This window comes from Manis pentadactyla, chromosome X (genome assembly GCF_030020395.1).
Source record: "Manis pentadactyla isolate mManPen7 chromosome X, mManPen7.hap1, whole genome shotgun sequence".
NCBI classification, from domain to species: domain Eukaryota; kingdom Metazoa; phylum Chordata; class Mammalia; order Pholidota; family Manidae; genus Manis; species Manis pentadactyla.
In genome coordinates this window covers 31894923-31918997 of record NC_080038.1, presented here as the reverse complement: position 1 = coordinate 31918997, position 24075 = coordinate 31894923, and the positions used below count along the sequence as shown (strand labels likewise).

The following is a 24075-nucleotide window of genomic DNA, read 5'->3' as shown; positions in this document are numbered from 1 at the left end:
GAGGAAGGTGCAGCAGGCTGTGTATCACAGTGGGGGGCCTCAGAGGTGAGTAGGCAGCCAGGGGGATGGAGTGCCTGAAGCTCCTCAAAATTCCCAACCTGCTGGGCAGAGTGCACCCAGACAGCCTTGTCCACCTATCTGTGTAGCAAGCTCCATGCAAACCCCGCCATCTTCAGCAGCCCTCTTGCTGCTAGGAAGCCTCCCAGACCGCCTGCCTTTCCTCTGATACAGAGCACCCAGATGTGGATCGCCTCCTCCACAAACGACCGGAATCTCAGTCTCTGAAGCACTCTGCCTGTCCCAGTGCCTCAACCTCCAGAACACCACACAATACAGGTTTCTGCTCGCCAAGCAGATCTCCAGGGCTGGGTGTTCAGCTGTCCCAGCCTTCCACCCCCTCCCCGCTCTGTTTCTCTTCCTCCCACCAGTGAGCTGGGGTGGGGGAAGAGCTTGGGTCCTGCTGGATCAAGGCTTTGGTACGTTACCCTGTTTCATGAGGTCTTCTCTGTTTGTGAGGTCTGTATGCAGTCTGGTGCAGCCTTCTTTCCTGTTGCTGTTTTAGGGCTAGTTGTATTAACTATATTTTCACACTATGTGTGGTTTTGGGAGGAATTCTCTGTCTCACCTCTCACACCACTATCTTGAATCCCCCCCCCACTTTCTGAGTTTATGGCACCCTTAATTGCCAGAATGATTTTCTTCATAGCAGCCATAGGACAAAAGAAATACCTAATAGTTCCATTTATTAAATAATTAGGATCAAATAACTTAGTAAGCTTAGTAGCCATTTGAAAAAGTAATATGCATAAATTTAAAGAAAGCAGTATTTTCATTTCAATGCAAATTGCCACACAATTACATACTAAGGGGATGAGTGTGCTTGTTAAGGACTACCCAACTTCTCAAACCTTGGAATCAGATTGGATACTGCCACCTCCATTTTGTCTTCCACACTGATTTTTAACACAGCACATGACAGCTGAAAAATCCAGCTTCACCAAGGAAATGGATGTACAGCTATCTAATGATGAAACCATGAGCTATCTTAAGCTGTTAGTTTGGTGTCCAACAGATACTGAATATCAATATATTTCCTTCAAAAATGGAAAATATTGCACATTCTCCATGAATTCGCTGTAACACCCTGGGGTGCTCAGTGCATGCTTTGGGAACCAAGGTGCTAGTTCCTTGCCAAGCCAAAAAGTATCTGGCTGTGCCCTCTTCTCAAAAAAGTAAGTGTCCAGCTACTTCACCTCTATGTAAGCTATTAGGGGAAATCAAATGGTTCTTACAGAACAAAAAATTGCTGCTGCAGGAAGAGCACAAATCTAGTTATTCTACAAATTTCAAAAGGTAGTTTCTCTTGCTTAAAAAAACGATATTCAAGTACTGTCTCACTGGAAACTTTACTGTAAATGTATTTATTTTGCAAACACATATGAAGTTTCTGATGCTGCTCCATAATTAAAGGCATGATCTGTGGCTTCCCAGCTTCTAGTCACTCAGGCTTCAAATTTCTCCCATTCTGCCTTTTCATTTATTCCATACTTACTAAGTCCTTTTCTGTACCAAGTTCTTTACAAGTGTTATGGAAGACAGAGGTTGGATCAAAATATTAGCAACACATGGGCCCTACCCTGAGTAAGCTTATAGTCTTGAGGGGGAACTGGGTAGGCATACCAAAAATTATATTACAGTTTAATTGATTGATGTGATACTAAGAGTCAATTGCAGCTCTATTTAATGAAGGGGAGTAGAAGCTGGGCAAGATTTTTAGACATTGATACATCTGAATGGAATAAGAGTTCACTAGGCAGATGAAATACTAGGTACAAAATTAGGGGGGCAGAAAAGAGCCTATTGTAGAATGGTAAGATTTGGTTTGGCTGAGGAGTAATGTAAATGATGTATGTGGTGGCCAAATAAATCACCCAAGAACCATATCTTTCACATCTGTCTATTGCTTTTCATTCCTATTGCTACCATTCTAATGCAGGATCTCATTATTATTATTATTTTAATTTTGTTATTAATCTACAACTACATGAAGAACATTATGTTTACTAGGGTCCACCCTTCACCAAGTCCCCCCTACAAACCCCATTACAGTCACTGTCCATCAGCGTAGTAAAATGTTGTAGAATCACTACTCGTCTTCTCTGTGTTGCACAGCTCTCCCCATTCCTCCCCCCCACATTATACATGCTAATCGTAATACCCCCTTTCTTCTTCCCCACCCTTATCCCTCCCTTCCCTCCCATTCTCCCCAGTCCCTTTCTCTTTGGTAACTGTTAGTCCATTCTTGGGTTCTGTGATTCTGCTGCTGTTTGGTTCCTTCAGTTTTCCTTTTTTCTTATACTCCACATATGAGTGAAATCATTTGGTATTTGTCTTTCTCCACTTGGCTTATTTCACTGAGCATAATACCCTATAGCTCCATCCATGTTGTTGCAAATGGTAGGATTTGTTTTCTTCTTATGACTGAATAGTATTCCATTGTGTATATGTACCACATTTCTTTATGCATTCATCTACTGATGGACACTTAGGTTGCTTCCATTTCTTGGCTATTGTAAATAGTGCTGCAATAAACATAGGGGTGCATCTGTCTTTTTCAAACTGGGTTGCTGCATTCTTAGGGTCAGTTCCTAGAAGTGGAATTCCTGGGTCAAATGGTATTTCTATTTTGAGCATTTTGAGGAACCTCCATACTGCTTTCCACAATAGTTGAACTAATTTACATTCCCACCAGCAGTGTAGGAGGGTTCCCCTTTCTCCACAACCTCGCCAACATTTGTTGCTGTTTGTCTTTTGGATGGTAGCCAACCTTACTGGTGTGAGGTGATATCTCATTGTGGTTTTAATTTACATTTCTCTGATACCTAGCCATTTGGGGCATCTTTTCATGTGTCTGTTGGCCATCTGAATTTCTTCTTTGGAGAACTGTCTGCTCATCTCCTCTGCCCATTTTTTAATTGGATTATTTGTTTTTTGTTTGTTGAGGTGTGTGAGCTCTTTATATATTTTGGATATCAACCCTTTATCGGATTTATCATTTACGAATATATTCTCCCATACTGTAGGGTACCTTTTTGTTCTATTGATGGTGTCCTTTACTGTACAGAAGCTTTTCAGCTTGATGTAGTCCCACTTGTTCATTTTTGCTTTTGTTTTCCTTGCCCGGGAGATGTGCTCATGAAGAAGTTGCTCATGTTTATGTCCAAGAGATTTTTGCCTATATTTTTTTCTAAGAGTTTTATGCTTTCATGACTTACATTCAGGTCTTTGATCCATTTGGAGTTTACTTTTGTGTATGGGGTTAGACAGTGATCCAGTTTCATTCTCCTACATGTAACTGTCCAGTTTTGCCAGCACCATCTGTTGAAGAGACTGTCATTTCACCATTGTATGTCCATGGTTCCTTTATCACATATTAATTGACCATATATGTTTGGGTTAATGTCTGGAGTCTCTATTCTGTTCCACTGGTCTGTGGGTCTGTTCTTGTGCCAGTACCAAATTGTCTTGATTACTGTGGCTTTGTAGTAGAGCTTGAAGTTGGGGAGCAAGATCCCCCCCCCACTTTATTCTTCCTTCCCAGGATTGCTTTGGCTATTCGGGGTCTTTGGTGTTTCCATATGAATTTTTGCACTATTTGTTCCAGTTCATTGAAGAATGAATGCTGTTGGTAATTTGATAGGGATTGCATCAAATCTGTATATTGCTTTGGGCAGGATGGCCATTTTGATTATATTAATTCTTCCTAGCCAGGAGCATGGGATGAGTTGAATTTTGTCGAATGCTTTTTCAGCATCTATGGAGATGATGATGTGGTTTTTGTCCTTCTTTTTGTTTATGTGGTAGATGATGTTGATAGATTTTCAAATGTTGTACCACCCTTGCATCCCTGAGATGAATCCCACTTGGTCGTGGTGTATGATCCTGTTGATATATTTTTTAATTCAGTTTGCTAATATTTTGTTGAGCATTTTTGCATCTATGTTCATCAGGGATATTGGTCTGTAATTTTCTTTTTTGGTGGGGTCTTTGCCTGGTTTTGGTATTAGGGTGATGTTGGCTTCCTAGAATGAGTTTGGGAGTATTCCCTCCTCTTCTATTTTTTGGAAAACGTTAAGGAGAATGGGTATTATGTCTTCTCTATATGTCTGATATAATTCTGAGGTAAATCCATCTGGCCCGGGGGTTTTGTTCTTGGGTAGTTTTTTGATTACCACTTCAATTTCTTTGCTCGTAATTGGTTTGTTTAAATTTTGTGCTTATTCCTTAGTCAGTCTTGGAAGGTTGTATTTTTCTAGGAAGTTGTCCATTTCTTCTAGGTTTTCCAGCTTGTTAGCATATAGGTTCTCATAGTAGTCTCTAATAATTCTTTGCATTTCTGTGGAGTCTGTCATGATTTTTCCTTTCTTGTTTCTGATTCTGTTGATGTGTGTTGACTCTCTTTTCCTCTTAATAAGTCTGGCTAGAGGCTTATCTATTTTGTTTATTTTCTCAAAGAACAAGCTCTTGGTTTCATTGATTTTTTTCTATTATTTTATTCTCAACTTTGTTTATTTCTTCTCTGATCTTTATTATGTCCCTCCTTCTGCTGACTTTAGGCCTCACTTGTTCTTCTTTTTCCAATTTCGATAATTGTGACGTTAGACTATTCATTTGGGATTGTTCTTCCTTCTTTAAGTATGCCTGGATTGCTATATACTTTCCTCTTAAGACTGCTTTCACTGTATCCCACAGAAGTTGGGGCTTTGTGTTGTTGGTATTTGTTTCCATATATTCCTTGATCTCTATTTTAATTTGTTCATTGATCCATTGATTATTTAGGAGCATGTTGTTAAGCCTCCATGTGTTTGTGAGCCTTTTTCTTTCTTTGTACAATTTATTTCTAGTTTTATACCTTTGTGGTCTGAAAAGTTGGTTGGTAGGATTTCAATCTTTTGGAATTTACTGAGGCTCTTTTTGTGGCCTAGTATGTGGTCTATTCTGGAGATTGTTCCATGTGCACTTGAGAAGAATGTGTATCCTGTTGCTTTTGGATGTAGAGTTCTGCAGATGTCTATTAGGTCCATCTGTTCTAGTGTGTTGTTCAGTGCCTCTGTGTCCTTACATATTTTCTGTGTGGTGGATCTATCCTTTGGAGTGATTGGTGTGTTGAAGTCTCCCAAAATGAATGCATTGCATTCTATTTCCTCCTTTAATTCTGTTAGTATTTGTTTCACATATGCTGGTGCTCCTGTACTGGGTACATATGTATTTATAATGGTCATATCCTCTTGTTGGATTGAGCCTTTTATTATTATTATGTAATGTCCTTCTTTATCTCTTGTTATTTTCTTTGTTTTGAAGTCTATTTTGTCTGATACTAGTACTGCAACACCTGCTTTTTTCTCTCTGTTGTTTGCATGAAATATCTTTCCCCATTCCTTGACTTTTAGTCTGTGTATGTCTGTGGGTTTGAGGTGAGTCTCTTGTAAGCAGTATATAGATGAGTCTTGCTTTTTTATCCATTCTATTACTCTGTGTCTTTTGATTTGTGCATTCAGTCAGTCCATTTACATTTAGGGTGATTATTGGAAGATATGTACTTATTGCCATTGCAGGCTTTAGGTTCATGGTTACCAAAAGTTCAACGTTAGCTTCTTTCCTATCTTACTGTCTTACTTAAGTCGCTTATTGAGCTATTATAAACACTATCTGATGATTCTTTATTTCTCTCCCTTCTTATTCCTCCTCCTCCATTCTTCATATGTTGGGTGTTTTGTTCTGTGCTCTTTTTAGGAGTGCTCCCATCTAGAGCAGTCCCTGTAAGATGCCCTGTAGAGGTGGTTTGTGGGAGGCAAATTCCCTCAACTTTTGCTTATCTGGGAATTGTTTAATCCCTCCTTCATATTTAAATGATAATCGTGCTGGATACAGTAGTCTTGGTTCGAGGCCCTTCTGTTTCATTGCATTAAGTATATCATGCCATTCTCCTCTGGCCTGTAGGGTTTCTGTTGAGAAGTCTGATGATAGCCTGATGGGTTTTCCTTTGTAGGTGACCTTTTTTCTCTCTCTGGCTGCCTTTAATACTCTGTCCTTGTCTTTGATCTTTGCCATTTTAATTATTATGTGTCTTGGTGTTGCCCTCCTTGGGTCCCTTGTCATGGGAGTTCTGTGTGTTTCTGTGGTCTGAGAAGCCATTTCCTCCCCCAGTTTGGGGAAGTTTTCAGCCATTATTTCTTCAAAGACACTTTCTATCCCTTTTTCTCTCTCTTCTTCTGATACCCCTATAATGTGGGAGCTGGGGTGAGGGGCGATTGGGTCCCGCCGGGGCTGTGGCTTGTATCTTACCCCCTTCATGAGGCACTGGGTTCTTGCAGGTGTGGATGTAGTCTGGCTGTTGTCCTGTGTCTTCTGGTCTCTCTTTTAGGAATAGTTGTATTTGTTGTATTTTCAAAAATAAATACGGTTTTGGAAGGAGATTTCTGCTATTCTACTCAAGCCGCCATCTTGGCTCCGCCATCCTGGATCTCATTATTTTTTAACCTGGTCTGTCGTAAGTAGCTTTTTACCTGGCTTTATCCTCATCCTATCCCCAAATCTGTTGTGCTTACACATTTTTCTGTATAAATAGTTACTCTCCACAAAGTATTGGTCTAAATTCTTGGATGCTGTCAAGTAGTTTAAATATAGTAGCGTAACATTAAATGCCTCTATAACATGGCTGTTGGCCCCTGTTTCCAGTTTCATTTCCCACTCTTCCTGTTTTGAATCTTTTACTCTGGTGCTGCTGACCAGCTCACTATTCTTTATTTATGCTTTATTCAATTCCAAGCCCTCACTCAGTTTTCTTCCCTAGGATGTCTTTCCTCACCATCTTTGCATGTCCCATTCCTGCCAATGAAAGGCCAGCCCAAACACATTTTTCAGGGGTCCCTCTCCAGGTCCCTCCCCACCCCAAACACAGCTACCAAACAGAAATATGCTTGCTTCCCAAACCCAAAGCACATCCATCATGTTGAGTCTTGCTTTAGAGCTCTCTGTGTACCTCTTTTTATCTTCATTCTCTCCTCCATTGAAGAATCTTGAGGGCAGAGGCCATCTGCTACTCCTCTTTGTGGCTTGTCATGATCTCACTGTACATAGTCTGTGTTCAGTAAATATGTCCTAAGAAAAATAATTTGTTCAGTTAAAAGAAAAACATAAACATTTGCAACTTTAAATAGCGGTTTCTTAAGTGAAATGAGACCCAAGTTGAAAGACCTGATTAGTTCATTGGACTAGAGATTTTTCCAAGTGTGCTGTGAATTTTCAGGCCTCATCATCTGCTATTTTTTTAGGAAATGTATGGACATGATTTCACTTGGCTAAAGATTTTTGGCATTCAAATAACAGTTTTAATACCCTGCAGTGCATTAAAAATATATTGTACAACTACATATTTTGGTTTAATTTAGGGAGTTGCTTCAGAAGCCATCCTATTTCATTTATTTTTATTCTTTTATTTTGAAGAGAAAGCATGGGTGAGAGCTATTTATTTTGAAATTCTAAAAAGTAGTTAATGTTTAATAAATATACTTATTTTGTGAGTGTATCTGTGTGCATCAGTCTTGGATTTTAAATATTTTCTTTAGTAAGGGTGTTTCCTAATTGAATCTAAAGACAGTTTCGGTTTTTATTTCCTTGAATGAGAAAAGTACATGTTTGAATTAACACTTCAGTGTTGTGTTCTCAAAATAAATTTACATTTTGTATACTTGTCATATCATGTAGTTTCTGATGAAGGCATTTATGTGAATCTGGAAAGCTGTGGGCTAACTCACATATTTTATGAGAAGGAGGCAGAGGGAAGTGATCAAATTTAGTTCCAAACATTACTGCCTTACTTGGAGAAGCCCTTGTATCATGAAAATTGCCCAGTTTTCTGGGAAAAGACAGTCTGATATTATCCTATAGGTCCAAGGTTCCACTTTCCCCTTTATTTTGCCCACATTGAAAAAATCTTAATTCTGGTATCATCCATTCAGTTTCCAAATTACTTTGATGAAGACTGGCAAAGATTCTGCCACAACCTATTGTTTGCTAATATATAACAGATACAACTAATCTATAAAAATATCTTTCCTACTTCCTTGTTCCAGGTAGTATTTTCTAATTGACCAGATTTGGTAAGTGAGATAAATCTACTTGCCAGCTTATTCCATCTAGAGGTCTCAGTATTGTATTACCTTGCTTCGCAGTACCAGCATTACATAGGTTTGTGGAATGCCCTTGGTAACTTGATTAGGCTGCAATTAAAAGAGCTGTGTCCTGCTATACCTTACCTTACAGTCGCTTAACCTTCTAAATCAGCCTACTTTCTGGTTACAAGAGTAGCTGCTTTCCTCGACCCCCTTTTTTATGTTGATAGCATGTAAGAAAATTTTCTCTTGAAATAATTTTTTCCCTCTGAAAAGTTAAAAAACATTATTGATTGTTTGGTTTATTTCAAGAAAACTGTCCCCAAATCCAGGGATATCTTAGACTGTATTAATATATCTTTTGTGTTTAAGAATAAGGATGCAGGTAGTCCTGATCAGCTTTGTGTTTGCCAGACCACCACAGAGTATTGCACTCAGCATAGGACACTGTATTTTATGAGGTAAACATGGTGCAGAGACTCCTATCCATTTCACATGACCAACAGATGAAGGAACTAGAGATGTTTATTCTTGAAAAGAGAATCCTCAAGGGAAACCAGTCACCAGCTTCATGTATTAGTTAGCCTGTTATAGGAAAGAGAATTATGTCATTTCAGAGGGCATAAATAAGACCCATGGCTGTTAATTCGGTGAAATGACCCTAGAAGAAGGGGCCCCATAGTCAAATGAATATGGCAAATGCATGTGTCATGTTCCTTTTCTGGAGATTTACAAATATATAATAAATATATATCAAGGGCCTAAGAAGTCATGCAGTAGTAAAATATACTTTTCAGTTTGTTAATCCCAGCATGCCATAAATACTTTCCTGAGAACTGGTTTTCTAAGGAGCTCACATTTGGGTAGTGGTCCTCAAACTGTGGTAGTGGGACCAGCAGCACCAGCATTCCCTGGGAACCTATCAGAAATGAAGCTTCTCAGCCCCAACCCCAGAACAACGGAACCAGAAACTCTAGGAGCTGGGCCCAGCCATCAGGGTGATACTAAATCATCTAAGGGATTCTGATGCCGCTAAACCGTGAGAAGCACTGCTAGAAGATACCATTTATTCTCCAACTCAGCAGCAGCCTTTTAGTTTACCTCATCACACTTGCCACAATTTTTATTTTTTAAGATTTCTTCTAATGATAGTCTGTAAGTCTATGGTTCACTTTTATAGATGGTCATCCTTCTGAAGTACAGAAGGAAACCCTTACAGAAGGCCTACTGTAGTTTCCAGTCTTGTGTATGTGCCATCCAGCTCACATCAGTTTGGATACTTTAAAGAATCCTAAGTAATGAATCCAGATCTTCTGTTAAGTGAAATACACATTTCTGTAATAAGCCTTAAATTCATCGCTATTATTGCCACTTTTAAAAGAGCACTTACTTTTTTTCATTTATTTCAAAGTGTTTTTTGCAAAGTAGACTTTTTTTTTAAACATCTTAAACAATTTGTAATGTGCCTTCTCCCATGTCAGTAGTCTACAAGATTAGGGAATTTTCTAATTTCTTTGTATTAAGAGATCAAATTCTGGTAGCACTGTATTTATCTCTCCAAACAACCATGACACTTTTAGAAAAATGTGATTGAAGTATAGTTTAAAGTGAATCTATGAATCTATATGTAAAAACAAAAATAAATCTATGAATCTATATGTAAAAATAAAAATAATTCCCTATAAGTGTACGTGTAACTTCGTTTTTTATTGGATATCATAAATGTGCATTTTGGATGTTTATATGAAATGCCTTTATAAGTCATGCAGAAGGACTTTCATATTTCTAAAGGACAGCGAAATGGGGTTGAACATATTAAAGTGTCACAATATATTTAAGTGCCTTTAGGACAAAATTATTAATATACCTTGAAATGAATTATGGCCAAGTTTATTTTCTGATATTGTCGTCATCTCTTCATACAAGTAAAGGTTCTCTGGGTTTATGCCATCAGGCCAATTGGAGTTCTGTCTACATTTAGTTAGGGGGACAAAGACTGATAGCCTGTAGACTGGATTTGACATGGCCTGCTGCTGTCCAGCAGCAGAATGCCTGGGGATACCTACTTAACAGGAATGAGTCTAAGCAGTGGTATTATTATTACTATGTTTAAACACCCACGGTTGGCAGGAATGCACTCAGGTCTGAATATGACACAGTTAATTATGTCCCTGCCCCTGCCCAGGGCACCTGCTACTGGAAGGCCACACTCACGTGGGGAGGAGGATGGCAGACATGGTGCCTTGGAGTGAAGTGTTTACTTCCTGTCACCTCCAGAAAGGGATTTACGGTGTTGGTTATGTTTTCTAAAGAATATCTAGCAGTTTTCATCTTTTAAATTAAGTTTCCACATGGTTTTTTATTACAATTTTATCTTAACCATTATATCTCTCTTTAGTTTTCCTCACAGGAGAAAAAGCCAATTCAGTATTAAAACGCTACCCACGAGCTAATGGACTCTTTGAAGAAATTAGACAGGGCAACATTGAACGTGAATGCAAAGAAGAAGTCTGCACATTTGAGGAAGCAAGAGAAGCTTTTGAAAATAATGAAAAAACTGTAAGTATACTGGCTATTAAAAATTTTTTTTCACAGATTTGCTATCTTTTTTGAGGTATATTTAAAACCTGCATTCCTAAATTGTACACATTGCTGTCAATTAAAAATGAGCTTTATGAAGAACTGTGAAAATACCACCTAACAGTACCTGTGGTGGAGAGCCAGGTGCACTTCCCAGTACGCTGGTCTGCTTCGAGGGCCTGTCTCCACACCACTCTCCTGTGTGAGATTTATCATCTTGGCAAGATGGGGGGAACATCTGCTTCACGTGAGGCTTTGTCCAGAAAAGTAGAGAATGTGATCACCTTGCTCTGTCGCATCAGAGTGAAAGTGTGAAGGAAGCTAATAGATGCTGACACTGAAACGTTTGACTTCTTGTACCAAAGGAAAGACATATTCCCACCCACCCCCACTGTGAGAGTGCTCTTTGCCTCTATTTTCTCTAGACCACATGCTGTTCCAGGACAGCATAGTTGGGAAAGTGCAAGGCAGTGGTGTGACCGATATGGCCCTGCTCTACAGCTGGACATTTCCTTACCAGAGGCCGTCATGATATAAAGCTCCATTCCTGAGCACCACAAGAATAACACTAGATAGTAAACAAATGATGTCACATGTACTAGAGGAAAGTCATAGAATTCAAGAGCAGTGGATGCAGATGTTTTAAAGAAAGAGGGTTTGCACTCTTGTTAACATAGAGAAGGACCCAGGGATAAGAGAAAGTAGCTAATAGCTAGTGGTGTTGAACATCTTTTCATGTGCTGCTTTTCCATTTTCTCTTCTGTGAGATCTCCCATCATGTATTTTCTTATTTACTAATTGAATTGTTTTCTTTTACTACTGAGTTCTGAGAGTTCTTTATATGTTCTGGATACATACCCATTGTCAAATACGTGTTTGTAGGCTATTGATGTGTACGTGTTAATTATATATCTTACTGCCTCACTGACCTCTTTTACTGCTTTCACGGGGAAAAGTGTATTTAATGCTTACCTCTCTGGCCCTTACGTATCTCAGTGCTTCAGTGTATCCTTTCCTGCCTGCAGACACAGGATACTGCCTTTCATCAATCTCTGGAGCAAATACAAGAAACTCTCAGCAGTTGCTGAAATAATTCTCTATGTACTCCAGCATCAACTTTTCCTCTCCATAGACTCATTCTCATTAGCCTCCACACCTTTTAGGAAACTTTTAGATTTAGTCACTCTCTTCACCCTACATCCCCATCCAGCAACCACCTCTATTCTTGAAACTGCTCTGGTGCTATGTCTGTACTCACTACCCTGGTGAGCTGAGCTTTCCTAGTCTCATGGCTTAAAGTGCTAATGACTCCCAGATTTACATCCTGGAGGACTATGCTGAACTGTATACCTGTATGACTAACTGCCTACTCCACATCTTCTCTTGGAATTGAATATGTGTTTCAAACTAAACATTGACATATCTGTGTCCCTTCCCAAAAAATGTGCTCCTACTCCAGTGTTTCTGATCTCATTAAGTGGTAAATATCCATCCATGTCTTTGCTAGGCCCCAAGCCTTGCTGTCATCCCTGACTCTTCTCTCTTGTTCACAGCCACACCCCATCTACCAATAGTGCTCATTCTGAAAATATATTCAGAATCTAGCCTACTCTACTAGTCTCTCTACTTACTACCACTTTATAACAAGCCACCATCACAGTCTCACCTATATGAATTCTTGACCTCCTCTTCAGAGTTGATTCTCAAAGCAGTAGGCTAGACTGATCCTTTAAAGTGTCTTTTCCATAATGGCTTTTCTGTCTCCCTCAGGAAAAGTCAGCATGTTCAGTCACCCACAAGGCACTGCCCTATCAGTCCCTGTCCCTCTCCACTCCACACCTCCACTGTGGCTGCGGACACTTCTTTACCACATCTCCGGTGACCCACCACTCATTTCTTTTTTTTAATGTTACATGTTCTTTTATTTTATTTTATTTTATTTTTTTATTTTGGTATCATTAACCTACAATTACATGAAGAACATTATGTTTACTAGGCTCCTCCCTTCACCAAGTTCTCCCCACATACCCCTTCATAGTCACTGTCCATCAGCATAGTAAGATGCTGTAAAATCACTACCTGTCTTCTCTGTGTTGCACAGCCCTCCCCATGCCCCCCACGCACTATACATGCTTATCGTAATACCCTCTTTCTTTTTCCCCACCCTTATCCCTCGCTTCCCACCCATCCTCCCCAGTCCCTTTCCCTTTGGTAACTGTTAGTCTATTCTTGGGTTCTGTGATTCTGCTGCTGTTTTGTTCCTTCAGTTTTCCTTTATCTTCTACTCCACATATGAGTGAAATCATTTGCTACTTGTCTTTCTCCGCCTGGCTTATTTCACTGAGCATAATACCCTCTAGCTCCATCCATATTGTTGCAAATGGTAGGATCTGTTTTTTTCTTATGGCTGAGTAATATTCCATTGCGTATATGTACCACATCTTCTTTATCTATTCATCTACTGATGGACATTTAGGTTGCTTCCATATTTTGGGGATTATAAATAGTGCAGTGATAAACATAGGGGTGCATCTGTCTTTTTCAAACTGGAGTGCTGCATTCTTACGGTAAATTCCTAGAAGTGGAATTCCTGGGTCAAATGGTATTTCTATTTTGAGCATTTTGAGGAACCTCCATACTGCTTTCCACAATAGTTGAACTAATTTACATTCCCACCAGCAGTGTAGGAGGGTTCCCCTTTCTCCACAACCTCGCCAACATTTGTTGTTGTTTGTCTTTTTGATGATGGCAATCCTTACTGGTGTGAGGTGATATCTCATTGTGGTTTTGATTTGCATTTCTCTGATGATTAGTGATGTGGACCATCTTTTCATGTGTCTGTTGGCCATCTGGATTTCTTCTTTAGAGAACTGTCTATTCAGCTCCTCTGCCCATTTTTTTATTGGATTATTTGCTTTTTGTTTGTTGAGGTGTGTGAGCTCTTTATATACTTTGCATGTCAATCCTTTATCGGATCTGTCATTTATGAATATATTCTCCCATACTGTAGGATACCTTTTTGTTCTATTGATGGTGTCCTTTGCTGTACAGAAGCTTTTTAGCTTGATATAGTCCCACTTGTTCATTTTTGCCTTTGTTTCCTTTGCCCGGGGAGATATGTTCATGAAGAAGTCACTCATATTTATGTCCATGAGATTTTTGCATCTGTTTTTTTCTAAGAGTTTTATGGTTTCATGACTTACATTCAAGTCTTTGATTCATTTCGAATTTACTTTTGTGTATGGGGTTAGACAGTGATCCAGTTTCATTCTCCTACATGTAGCTGTCCAGTTTTGCCAGCACCATCTGTTGAAGAGACTGTCATTTCCCCATTGTAATTCCATGGCTCCTTTATCGTATATTAATTGGCCATATATGTTGGGTTAATGTCTGGAGTCTCTATTCTGTTCATTGGTCTGTGGCTCTGTTCTTGTGCCAGTACCAAATTGTCTTGATTACTGTGGCTTTTTAGTAGAGCTTGAAGTTGGGGAGCGAGATCCCCTCCACTTTATTCTTCCTTCTCAGTATTGCTTTGGCTATTCGGGGTCTTTGGTGGTTCCATATGAATTTTTGAACTATTTGTTCCAGTTCATTGAAGAATGCTGTTGGTAGTTTGATAGGGATTGCATCAAATCTGTATATTGCTTTGGGCAGGATGGCCATTTTGACGATATTAATTCTTCCTAGCCAGGAGCATGGGATGAGTTTCCATTTGTTAGTGACCTCTTTAATTTCTCTTAAGAGTGCCTTGTAGTTTTCTGGGTATAGGTCTTTCACTTCCTTGGTTAGGTTTATTCCAAGGTATTTTATTCTTTTTTTTTTACATAGTGAATAAGTTACATGGTGAACAGTGCAAGGGCAGTCATCACAGAAGCTTTCGGTTTTGTTCATGCATTATGAACTATACACAGTCAGTTCAAATATGACTATTCATTTGATTTTTACACTTGATTTATATGTGGATACCACATTCCTCTATTATTATTATTTTTAATAAAATGCTGAAGTGGTAGGTAGATACGAGATAAAGGTAGAAAACAGAGTTTAGTGTTGTAAGAGAGCAAATGTAGATGATCAGGTGTGTGCCTGTAGACTATGTGTTAATCCGAGCTAGACGAGGACAATAAACATCCATGTATGCAGAAGATTTCTCTCAGAACATGAGGGGGGAGGTTCTAAGCCTCACCTCTGCTGCTCCCCATTTTCTCACCCGATGGCCCCCTGCGACTGTGCCTGTCTTAGGTTGTTCCTCCCTTGAGGAATCTTACCCATCTCTGGCTAACCAGTCATCTTCCGGGGCCATACAGGGAAATGTGAAGTTGGTAAGTGAGAGAGAAGCCTTATTGTTTGAAAAGGTTAGCTTTTTACTTCTTTGCATATTTATGCCCTGTGGCTTCTACGCCCAGCATCTGTCTTGAGGTGTCTTTACCACTTGGAAGAATTATGATACTCGGTAAATTCGACATGTGGCACGAGTTCTATTTAAAGGTTGTGATTAGGTAGGAAGAAGAAAAGCTATAGAAGTAGCAGGCAGAAGAAAACCTGGGAAGATTGATTATTTCTTTGACATATCTTCTTGTAGAGTAACTTCAGCATGGATAGGTTTTAAACTACTAATTAAATTGTGCACACACATTAACATAATAGGAATATAGTTACCTAACCAAAGCATACCTGTAATTATCAGCCATCTCCAGTGAAACCAAGAAAACCAGTTAGGCACCTTAGGCATTTGTGAAAACTTATCTATGATATGGTGGATATTGTCCGACTGAACTTAAACAGTCTGAGAGAATTCAGATAAACTAGAACAACCCATTCCTGGGGACTGTTCATATCCCGTATGTTCTTTTAACGATAAATAGTCTGTGGTTGTAAGATTTTGGAGTGCTACAATTTGCACTTCTCCTAATTCTTGGTTGAGTTCCAACAGTATAGATCCAGTCCAATTTTTGTTTTACTGTATGCACAGGCCAGCTTAGATATCTCCTTCATCATTCCCATGGCAAGTCCAGGAACTGGTGGGATGAGTGCATCTACACCTGTGACAGTGCGTGGATCTTTGTTGGAGTTTATTTATTTATTTTTTTGCTGATCATCTTCTGTCATGAGTCTTCCCGAGAGTGCTGATGTTGGAAGTTCTTTTTCATATCGTATCTTAGTTCATTTTCGGGGTAGCCAAATTAGGCTTTGATCCTCTGTATAAACACAAACAGACCCTTTGCCTACACTTTTATATGCCCTTTATATCATTGTGTAGAACTCATTAGAGGTCACCACATAGGAACTGCTTTTTTTTTTTTTTTAATCATTAATCTACACTTACATGACGAATACTTTGTTTACTAGGCTCTCCCCTATACCAGGTCCCCCCTATATACTCCTTTACAGTCACTGTCCATCAGCATAGCAAAATGTTGTAGAATCACTACTTGTCTTCTCTGTGTTGTACAGCCCTCCCCTTTCTCCCACCCCGCTATGGATGCTAATCTTAATACCCCTCTTTTTCTGCCCCCCCTTATCCCTCCCTACCCACCCATCCTTCCCAGTCCCTTTCCCTTTGGTACCTGTTAGTCCATTCTTGAGTTCTGTGATTCTGTTGCTGTTTTGTTCCTTCAGTTTTTCCTTTGTTCTTATATTCCACAGATGAGTGAAATCATTTGGTATTTCTCTTTCTCTGCTTGGCTTGTTTCACTGAGCATAATACCCTCCAGCTCCATCCATGTTGCTGCAAATGGTTGGATTTGCCCTTTTCTTATGGCTGAGTAGTATTCCATTGTGTATATGTACCACATATTCTTTATCCATTCATCTATCGATGGACATTTAGGTTGCTTCCAATTCTTGGCTATTGTAAATAGTGCTGCGATAAACATAGGGGTACACTGGTCTTTCTCATACTTGATTGCTGCATTCTTAGGGTAAATTCCTAGGAGTGCAATTCCTGGGTCAAATGGTATGGCTGTTTTGAGCATTTTGATGTACCTCCATACTGCTTTCCACAATGGTTGAACAAGTTTACATTCCCACCAGCAGTGTAGGAGGGTTCCCCTTTCTCCACAGCCTCGCCAACATTTGTTGTTGTTTGTCTTTTGGATGGCAGCCATCCTTACTGGTGTGAGGTGATACCTCATTGTAGTTTTAATTTGAATTTCTCTGATAATTAGCGATGTGGAGCATCTTTTCATGTGTCTGTTGGCCATCTGTATTTCTTTTTTGGAGAACCGTCTGTTCAGTTCCTTTCCCCATTTTTTAATTGGGTTATTTGATTTTTGTTTGTTGAGGCGTGTGAGCTCTTTATATATTCTGGACATCAAGCCTTTATCGGATGTGTCATTTTCAAATATATTCTCCCATACTGTAGGGATCCTTCTTGTTCTATTGATGGTGTCTTTTGCTGTACAGAAGCTTTTCAGCTTAATATAGTCCCACTTGTTCATTTTTGCTGTTGTTTTCCTTGCCCAGGGAGATATGTTCAAGAAGAGGTCACTCATGTTTATGTCTAAGAGGTTTGTGCCTATGTTTTCTTCCAAGAGTTTAATGGTTTCGTGACTTACATTCAGGTCTTTGATCCATTTTGAGTTTACTTTTGTATATGGGGTTAGACAATGGTCCAGTTTCATTCTCCTACATGTAGCTGTCCAGTTTTGCCAGCACCATCTGTTGAAGAGACTGTCATTTCGCCATTGTATGTCCATGGCTCCTTTATCAAATATTAATTGACCATATATGTCTGGGTTAATGTCTGGATTGTCTAGTCTGTTCCATTGGTCTGTGGCTCTGTTCTTGTGCCAGTACCAAATTGTCTTGATTACTATGGCTTTATAATAGAGCTTGAAGTTGGGGAGTGAGATCCCCCCTACTTTATTCTTCTTTCTCAGGATTGCTTTGGCTATTCGGGGTCTTTGGTGGTTCCATATGAATTTTTGAATTATTTGTTCCAGTTCATTGAAGAATGTTGCTGGTAGTTTCATAGGGATTGCATCAAATCTGTATATTGCTTTGGGCAGGATGGCCATTTTGACAATATTAATTCTTCCTAGCCATGAGCATGGGATGCATTTCCATCTGTTAGTGTCCCCTTTAATTTCTTTTAAGAGTGACTTGTAGTTTTCAGAATATAAGTCTTTCACTTCTTTGGTTAGGTTTATTCCTAGGTATTTTATTTTTTTTGATGCAATTGTGAATGGAGTTGTTTTCCTGATTTCTCTTTCTGTTGGTTCATTGTTGGTATATAGGAAAGCCACAGATTTCTGTGTGTTGATTTTGTATCCTGCAACTTTGCTGTATTCCGATATCAGTTCTAGTAGTTCTGGGGTGGAGTCTTTAGCGTTTTTTATGTACAGTATCATGTCATCTGCAAATAGTGACAGTTTGACTTCTTCTTTGCCAATCTGGATTCCTTGTATTTTTTTGTTTTGTCTGATTGCCGTGGCTAGGACCTCCAGTACTATGTTAAATAACAGTGGGGAGAGTGGGCATCCCTGTCTAGTTCCCGATCTCAGCGGAAATGCTTTCAGCTTCTCGCTATTCAATATAATGTTGGCTGTGGGTTTTTCATAGATGGCCTTTATTATGTTGAGGTACTTGCCCTCTATTCCCATTTTGCTGAGAGTTTTTATCATGAATGGATGTTGAACTTTGTCAAATGCTTTTTCCGCATCTATGGAGATGATCATGTGGTTTTTGTCTTTCTTTTTGTTGATGTGTTGGATGATATTGATGGACTTTCGAATGTTGTGCCATCCTTGCATCCCTGGGATGAATCCCACTTGGTCATGGTGTACAATGGTTTTGATGTATTTTTGAATTCGGTTTGCTAAAATTTTGTTGAGTATTTTTGCGTCTACGTTCATCAGGGATATTGGTCTGTAGTTTTCTTTTTTGGTGGTGTCTTTGCCTGGTTTTGGTATTAGGGTGATGTTAGCTTCATAGAATGAGTTTGGGAGTATCCCCTCCTCTTCTATTTCTTGGAAAACTTTAAGGAGAATGGGTATTATGTCTGCCCTGTATGTCTGATAAAATTCCGAGGTAAATCCATCTGGCCCGGGGGTTTTGTTCTTTGGTAGTTTTTTGATTACCGCTTCAATTTCGTTGCTGGTAATTGGTCTGTTTAGATTTTCTGTTTCTTTTTGGGTCAGTCTTGGAAGGTTGTATTTTTCTAGGAAGTTGTCCATTTCTCCTAGGTTTCCCAGCTTGTTAGCATATAGGTTTTCATAGTAGTCTCTAATAATTCTTTGTATTTCTGCGGGGTCCGTCGTGATTTTTCCTTTCTCATTTCTGATACTGTTGATTTGTGTTGACTCTCTTTTCCTCCTAATAACTCTGGCTAGAGGCTTATCTATTTTGTTTATTTTCTCGAAGAACCAGCTCTTGGTTTCATTGATTTTTGCTATTGTTTTATTCTTCTCAATTTTATTTATTTCTTCTCTGATCTTTATTATGTCCCTCCTTCTGCTGACCTTAGGCCTCATTTGTTCTTCTTTTTCCAATTTCGATAGTTGTGATATTAGACCGTTCATTTGGGATTGCTCTTCCTTTTTTAAATATGCTTGGATTGCTATATACTTTCCTCTTAAGACTGCTTTTGCTGTGTCCCACAGAAGTTGGGGCTTAGTGTTGTTGTTGTCATTTGTTTCCATATATTGCTGGATCTCCATTTTGATTTGGTCATTGATCCATTGATTATTTAGGAGCGTGTTGTTTAGCCTCCATGTGTTTGTGAGCCTTTTTGCTTTCTTTGAACAGTTTATTTCTAGATTAATGCCTTTGTGGTCTGAAAAGTTGGTTGGTAGGGTTTCAATCTTTTGGAATTTACTGAGGCTCTTTTTGTGTCCTAGTATGTGGTCTATTCTGGAGAATGTTCCATGTGCACTTGAGAAGAATGTGTATCCTGTTGCTTTTGGATGTAGAGTTCTGTAGATGTCTATTAGGTCCATCTGTTCTAGTGTGTTGTTCAGTGCCTCTGTGTCCTTACTTATTTTCTGTCTGGTGGATCTGTCCTTTGGAGTGAGTGGTGTGTTGAAGTCTCCTAGAATGAATGCATTGCATTCTATTTCCTCCTTTAGTTCTATTAATATTTGTTTCAGGTATGTTGGTGCTCCTGTATTGGGTGCATATATATTTATAATGGTTATATCCTCTTGATGGACTGAGCCCTTTATCATTATGTAATGTCCTTCTTTGTCTTTTGTTACTTTGTTTATTTTGAAGTCTGTTTTGTTTGATACCAGAATTGCAACACCTGCTTTCTTCTCTCTGTTGTTTGCTTGAAATATCTTTTTCCATCCCTTGACTTTAAGTCTGTGCGCGTCTTTGGGTTTGAGGTGAGTCTCTTGTAAGCAGCATATGGATGGATCTTGCTTTTTTATCCATTCTATTACTCTGTGTCTTTTGATTGGTGCATTCAGTCCATTTACATTTAGGGTGATTATTGAAAGGTATGAATTTATTGCCATTGCAGGCTTTAAGTTTGTGGTTACCAAAGGTTTAGGGTTAGCTTCTTTACTATCTTACTGTCTAACTTAACTCGCTTGTTGAGCTATTATAAACACGGTCTGATGATTCTTTATTTCTCTCCCTTCTTATTCCTCCTCCTCCATTCTTCATATGTTGGGTGTTTTGTTCTGTGCTCTTGTTAGGAGTGCTCCCATCTAGAGCAGTCCCTGTAGGATGCCCTGTAGAGGTGGTTTGTGGGAGGCAAATTCCCTCAACTTTTGCTTGTCTGGGAATTGTTTAATCCCTCCTTCATATTTAAATGATATTCGTGCTGGATACAGTAGTCTTGGTTCGAGGCCCTTCTGTTTCATTGCATTAAGTATATCATGCCATTCTCTTCTGGCCTGTAGGGTTTCTGTTGAGAAGTCTGATGATAGTCTGATGGGTTTTCCTTTGTAGGTAACCTTTTTTTTCTCTCTGGCTGCCTTTAATACTTTGTCCTTGTCTTTGATCTTTGCCATTTTAATTATTATGTGTCTTGGTGTTGCCCTCCTTGGATCCCTTGTCATGGGAGTTCTGTGTACCTCTGTGGTCTGAGAGGCCATTTCTTCCCCTAGTTTGGGGAAATTTTCAGCAATTACCTCCTCAAAGACACTTTCTATCCCCTTTTCTCTCTCTACTTCTTCTGGGATACCTATGATTCTTATATTATTCCTTTTCGATTGATCACTCAGCTCTCTTAAAATTCTTTCATTCCTGGAGATCCTTTTATCTCTCTCTGCATCAGCTTCTCTGCGTTCCTGTTCTCTGTTTTCTAGTCCATTAATGGTCTCTTGCATCTCGTCCATTCTGTTTTGAAGTCCTTCCAGAGCTTGTTTTATTTCTGAATTCTCCTTCCTTAGTTCTTGCATATTTCTCTGCAAGTCCATCAGCATGGTTATGACTTTTGTTTTGAATTCTTTTTCAGGAAGACTGGCTAAATCTATCTCCCCAGATTCCTTCTCAGGGGAAGATGTAGCAGATGCCAAAGCTGTCTGGGTTAGTCTTGTCTGGATCATATTTTTTTGCCTTTTCATGTTGACAGGTGCTATTGACTGTCAGCTGGGAGGGCCAAAATTTTCACTTGCTACTGGCCTTTCTTTACTGGGACAACTGCGACCCCTAGTGGCTTGTGTTGGGTAATTGCGTGTAGAGTGGGTCTTTGTGTCTTGCCTGGCTGGAAGGGAGAAATTTCCCTTTCTGTGGGTGGAATTTGTCTCAGGCTGCTTCTCTGCTTTTGCAGCGCCCGGTGGAGTAATGGATGGGGGGGCTGCTTGACTGTTTGCCTCCGTGAGGGGTCTCAGAGCTGTTGCCCAGGGGGTTAGTGCACCCGGTTTTCCCTGTAATTTCCAGCTGCTGTACTGTGACCTGGGTTGTTTCCGTCAAGCTGTTAAGTCCCTGTCCCTTTAAGACTTTCAAAAAGCCCCCGCTTTTCTTTGTCACAGGGGCATCAGCTTCAGCACCCGCTCAGAGGTCTTACTCCCTGTTCCCCCAGTATCCAGGGCCCCCTGGGCACGTACTGTGTCTGCACTCTGGCCCGGATGGCTGGGGCTGGGTGTTCAGCAGTCCTGGGCTCCGTCTCCCTCCCGCTCTGCCTATTCTTCTCCCGCCGGGAGCTGGGGGGAGGGGCGCTCGGGTCCCGCCGGGCCGGGGCTTGTATCTTACCCCTTTCACCAGGTGCTGGGTTCTCGCTGGTGTAGCTGCAGTCTGGCCACTGTCCTGCGTCTTCTGGTCTCTCTTTTAGGGCTAGTTGTGTTTGTTGTATTTTCAAAAGTATATATGTTTTTGGGAGGAGATTCCCACTGTCCTACTCACGCCGCCATGTTGGCTCCGCCCCCCCCAAGTTGATCTATTTTATTCTTTTTGATGCTATTGTGAATGGAACTGTTTTCCTGATTTCTCTTTCTATTAGTTCATTGTTAGTGTATAGGAAAGCCTCAGATTTCTGTGTGTTAATTTTGTATCCTGAAACTTTGCTGAATTCTGATATTAGTTCTAGTAGTTTTGCAGTGGAGTCTTTAGGGTTTTTTATGTACAATATCATGTCATCTTCAAATAGTGACAGTTTGACTTCTTCGTCACCAATCTGGATTCCTTTTATTTCTTTGTTTTGTCTGATTGCCATGGATAGGACCTCCAGTACTACGTTGAATAACAGTGCAGAGAGTGGGCATCCCTCTCTTGTTCCCGATCTCAGAGGAAGAGCTTTCAGCCTCTCGCTGTTCAGTATGATGTTAGCTGTGGGTTTATCATATATGGCCTTTATTATGCTGAGGTACTTGCCCTCTATGCCCATTTTGTTGAGAGTTTTTATCATGAATGGATGTTGAATTTTGTCAAATGCTTTTTCAGCATCTATGGAGATAATTATGTGGTTTTTTTCCTTCTTTTTGGTGATGTGGTGGATGATGTTGATGAATTTTCGAATGTTGTACCATCCTTGCATCCCTGGGATGAATCCCACTTGGTCATGGTGTATGATCCTCTTGCTGTATTTTTGAATTCGGTTTGCTAATATTTTGTTGAGTATTTTTGCATCTACATTAATCAGGGATATTGGGCTGTGGTTTTCTTTTTTGCTGGGGTCTTTGCCTGGTTTTGGTATTAGGGTGATGTTTGCTTCCTAGAATGAGTTTGGGAGTATTCCCTCCTCTTCTACTTTTTGGAAAACTTTAAGGAGAATGGGTATTATGTCTTCTCTGTATGTCTGATATAATCCCAAGGTAAATCCATCTGCCCCGGGGGTTTTGTTCTTGGGTAGTTTTTTGATTACTGCTTCAATTTCGTTGCTGGTAATTGGTCTGTTTAGATTTTCTGTTTCTTTCTGCGTCAGTCTTGGAAGGTTGTATTTTTCTAGGAAGTTGTCCATTTCTCCTAGGTTTTCCAGCTTGTTAGCATATAGATTTTCATAGTAGTCTCTAATAATTCTTTATATTTCTGTTGGGTCCGTCATGATGTTTCCTTTCTCGTTTCTGATTCTGTTGATGTGTGTTGATTGTCTTTTTCTTTTAATAAGTCTGGCTGGAGGCTTATCTATTTTGTTTGTTTTCTTGATGAACCAGCTCTTGGTTTCATTAATTTTTTCTATTGTTTTATTCTTCTCAATGTTATTTATTTATTCTCTGATCTTTATTATGTCCCTCCATCTGCTGACCTTAGGCCTCATTTGTTCTTCTTTTTCCAATTTCAATAATTGTGGCATTAGACTATTCATTTGGGATTGTTCTTCCTTCTTTAAATATGCCTGGATTGCTATATACTTTCCTCTTAATACTGCTTTTGCTGCATCCCACAGAAGTTGGGGCTTTGTGGTGTTGTTGTCATTTGTTTCCATATGTTGCTGGATCTCCATTTTAATTTGGTCTTTGATCCATTGATTATTTAGGAGCATGTTGTTAAGCCTCCATGTGTTTGTGAGCCTTTTTGCTTTCTTTGTACAATTTATTTCTAGTTTTATACCTTTGTGGTCTGAAAAGTTGGTTGGTAGGATTTCGATCTTTTCGAATTTACTGAGGCTCTTTTTGTTTCCTAGTATGTGGTCTATTCTGGAGAATGTTCCATGTGCACGTGAGAAGAATGCGTATCCTGTTGTTTTTGTATGTAGAGTTCTGTAGATGTCTATTACATCCATCTGTTCTAGTGTGTTGTTCAGTGCCTCTGTGTCCTTACTTATTTTCTGTGTGCTGAATCTGTCCTCTGGAGTGAGTGGTGTGTTAAAGTCTCCCAAAATGAATGCATTGCATTCTATTTCCTCCTTTAATTCTGATAGTATTTGTTTCACCTATATTGTTGCTCCTGTATTGGGTGCACATATGTTTATAATGGTTATATCCTCTTGTTGGAC

The 24075-nt window shown here is 39.6% G+C and overlaps 1 protein-coding gene across 4 annotated transcripts in view; it reads left to right on the top strand.

Moving 5' to 3' along the window:
- PRRG1 (proline rich and Gla domain 1) overlaps window positions 1-24075 on the top strand; it is a 148711-nt gene that overhangs the window by 79873 nt on the left and 44763 nt on the right. For all 4 annotated transcript variants that reach the window (XM_036908997.2, XM_057496002.1, XM_036908999.2 and 1 more), the window contains one exon: window positions 10573-10733. In XM_036908997.2, the coding sequence (XP_036764892.1) occupies window positions 10573-10733 (161 nt within the window). The remainder of the gene's footprint in view (window positions 1-10572; window positions 10734-24075) is intronic.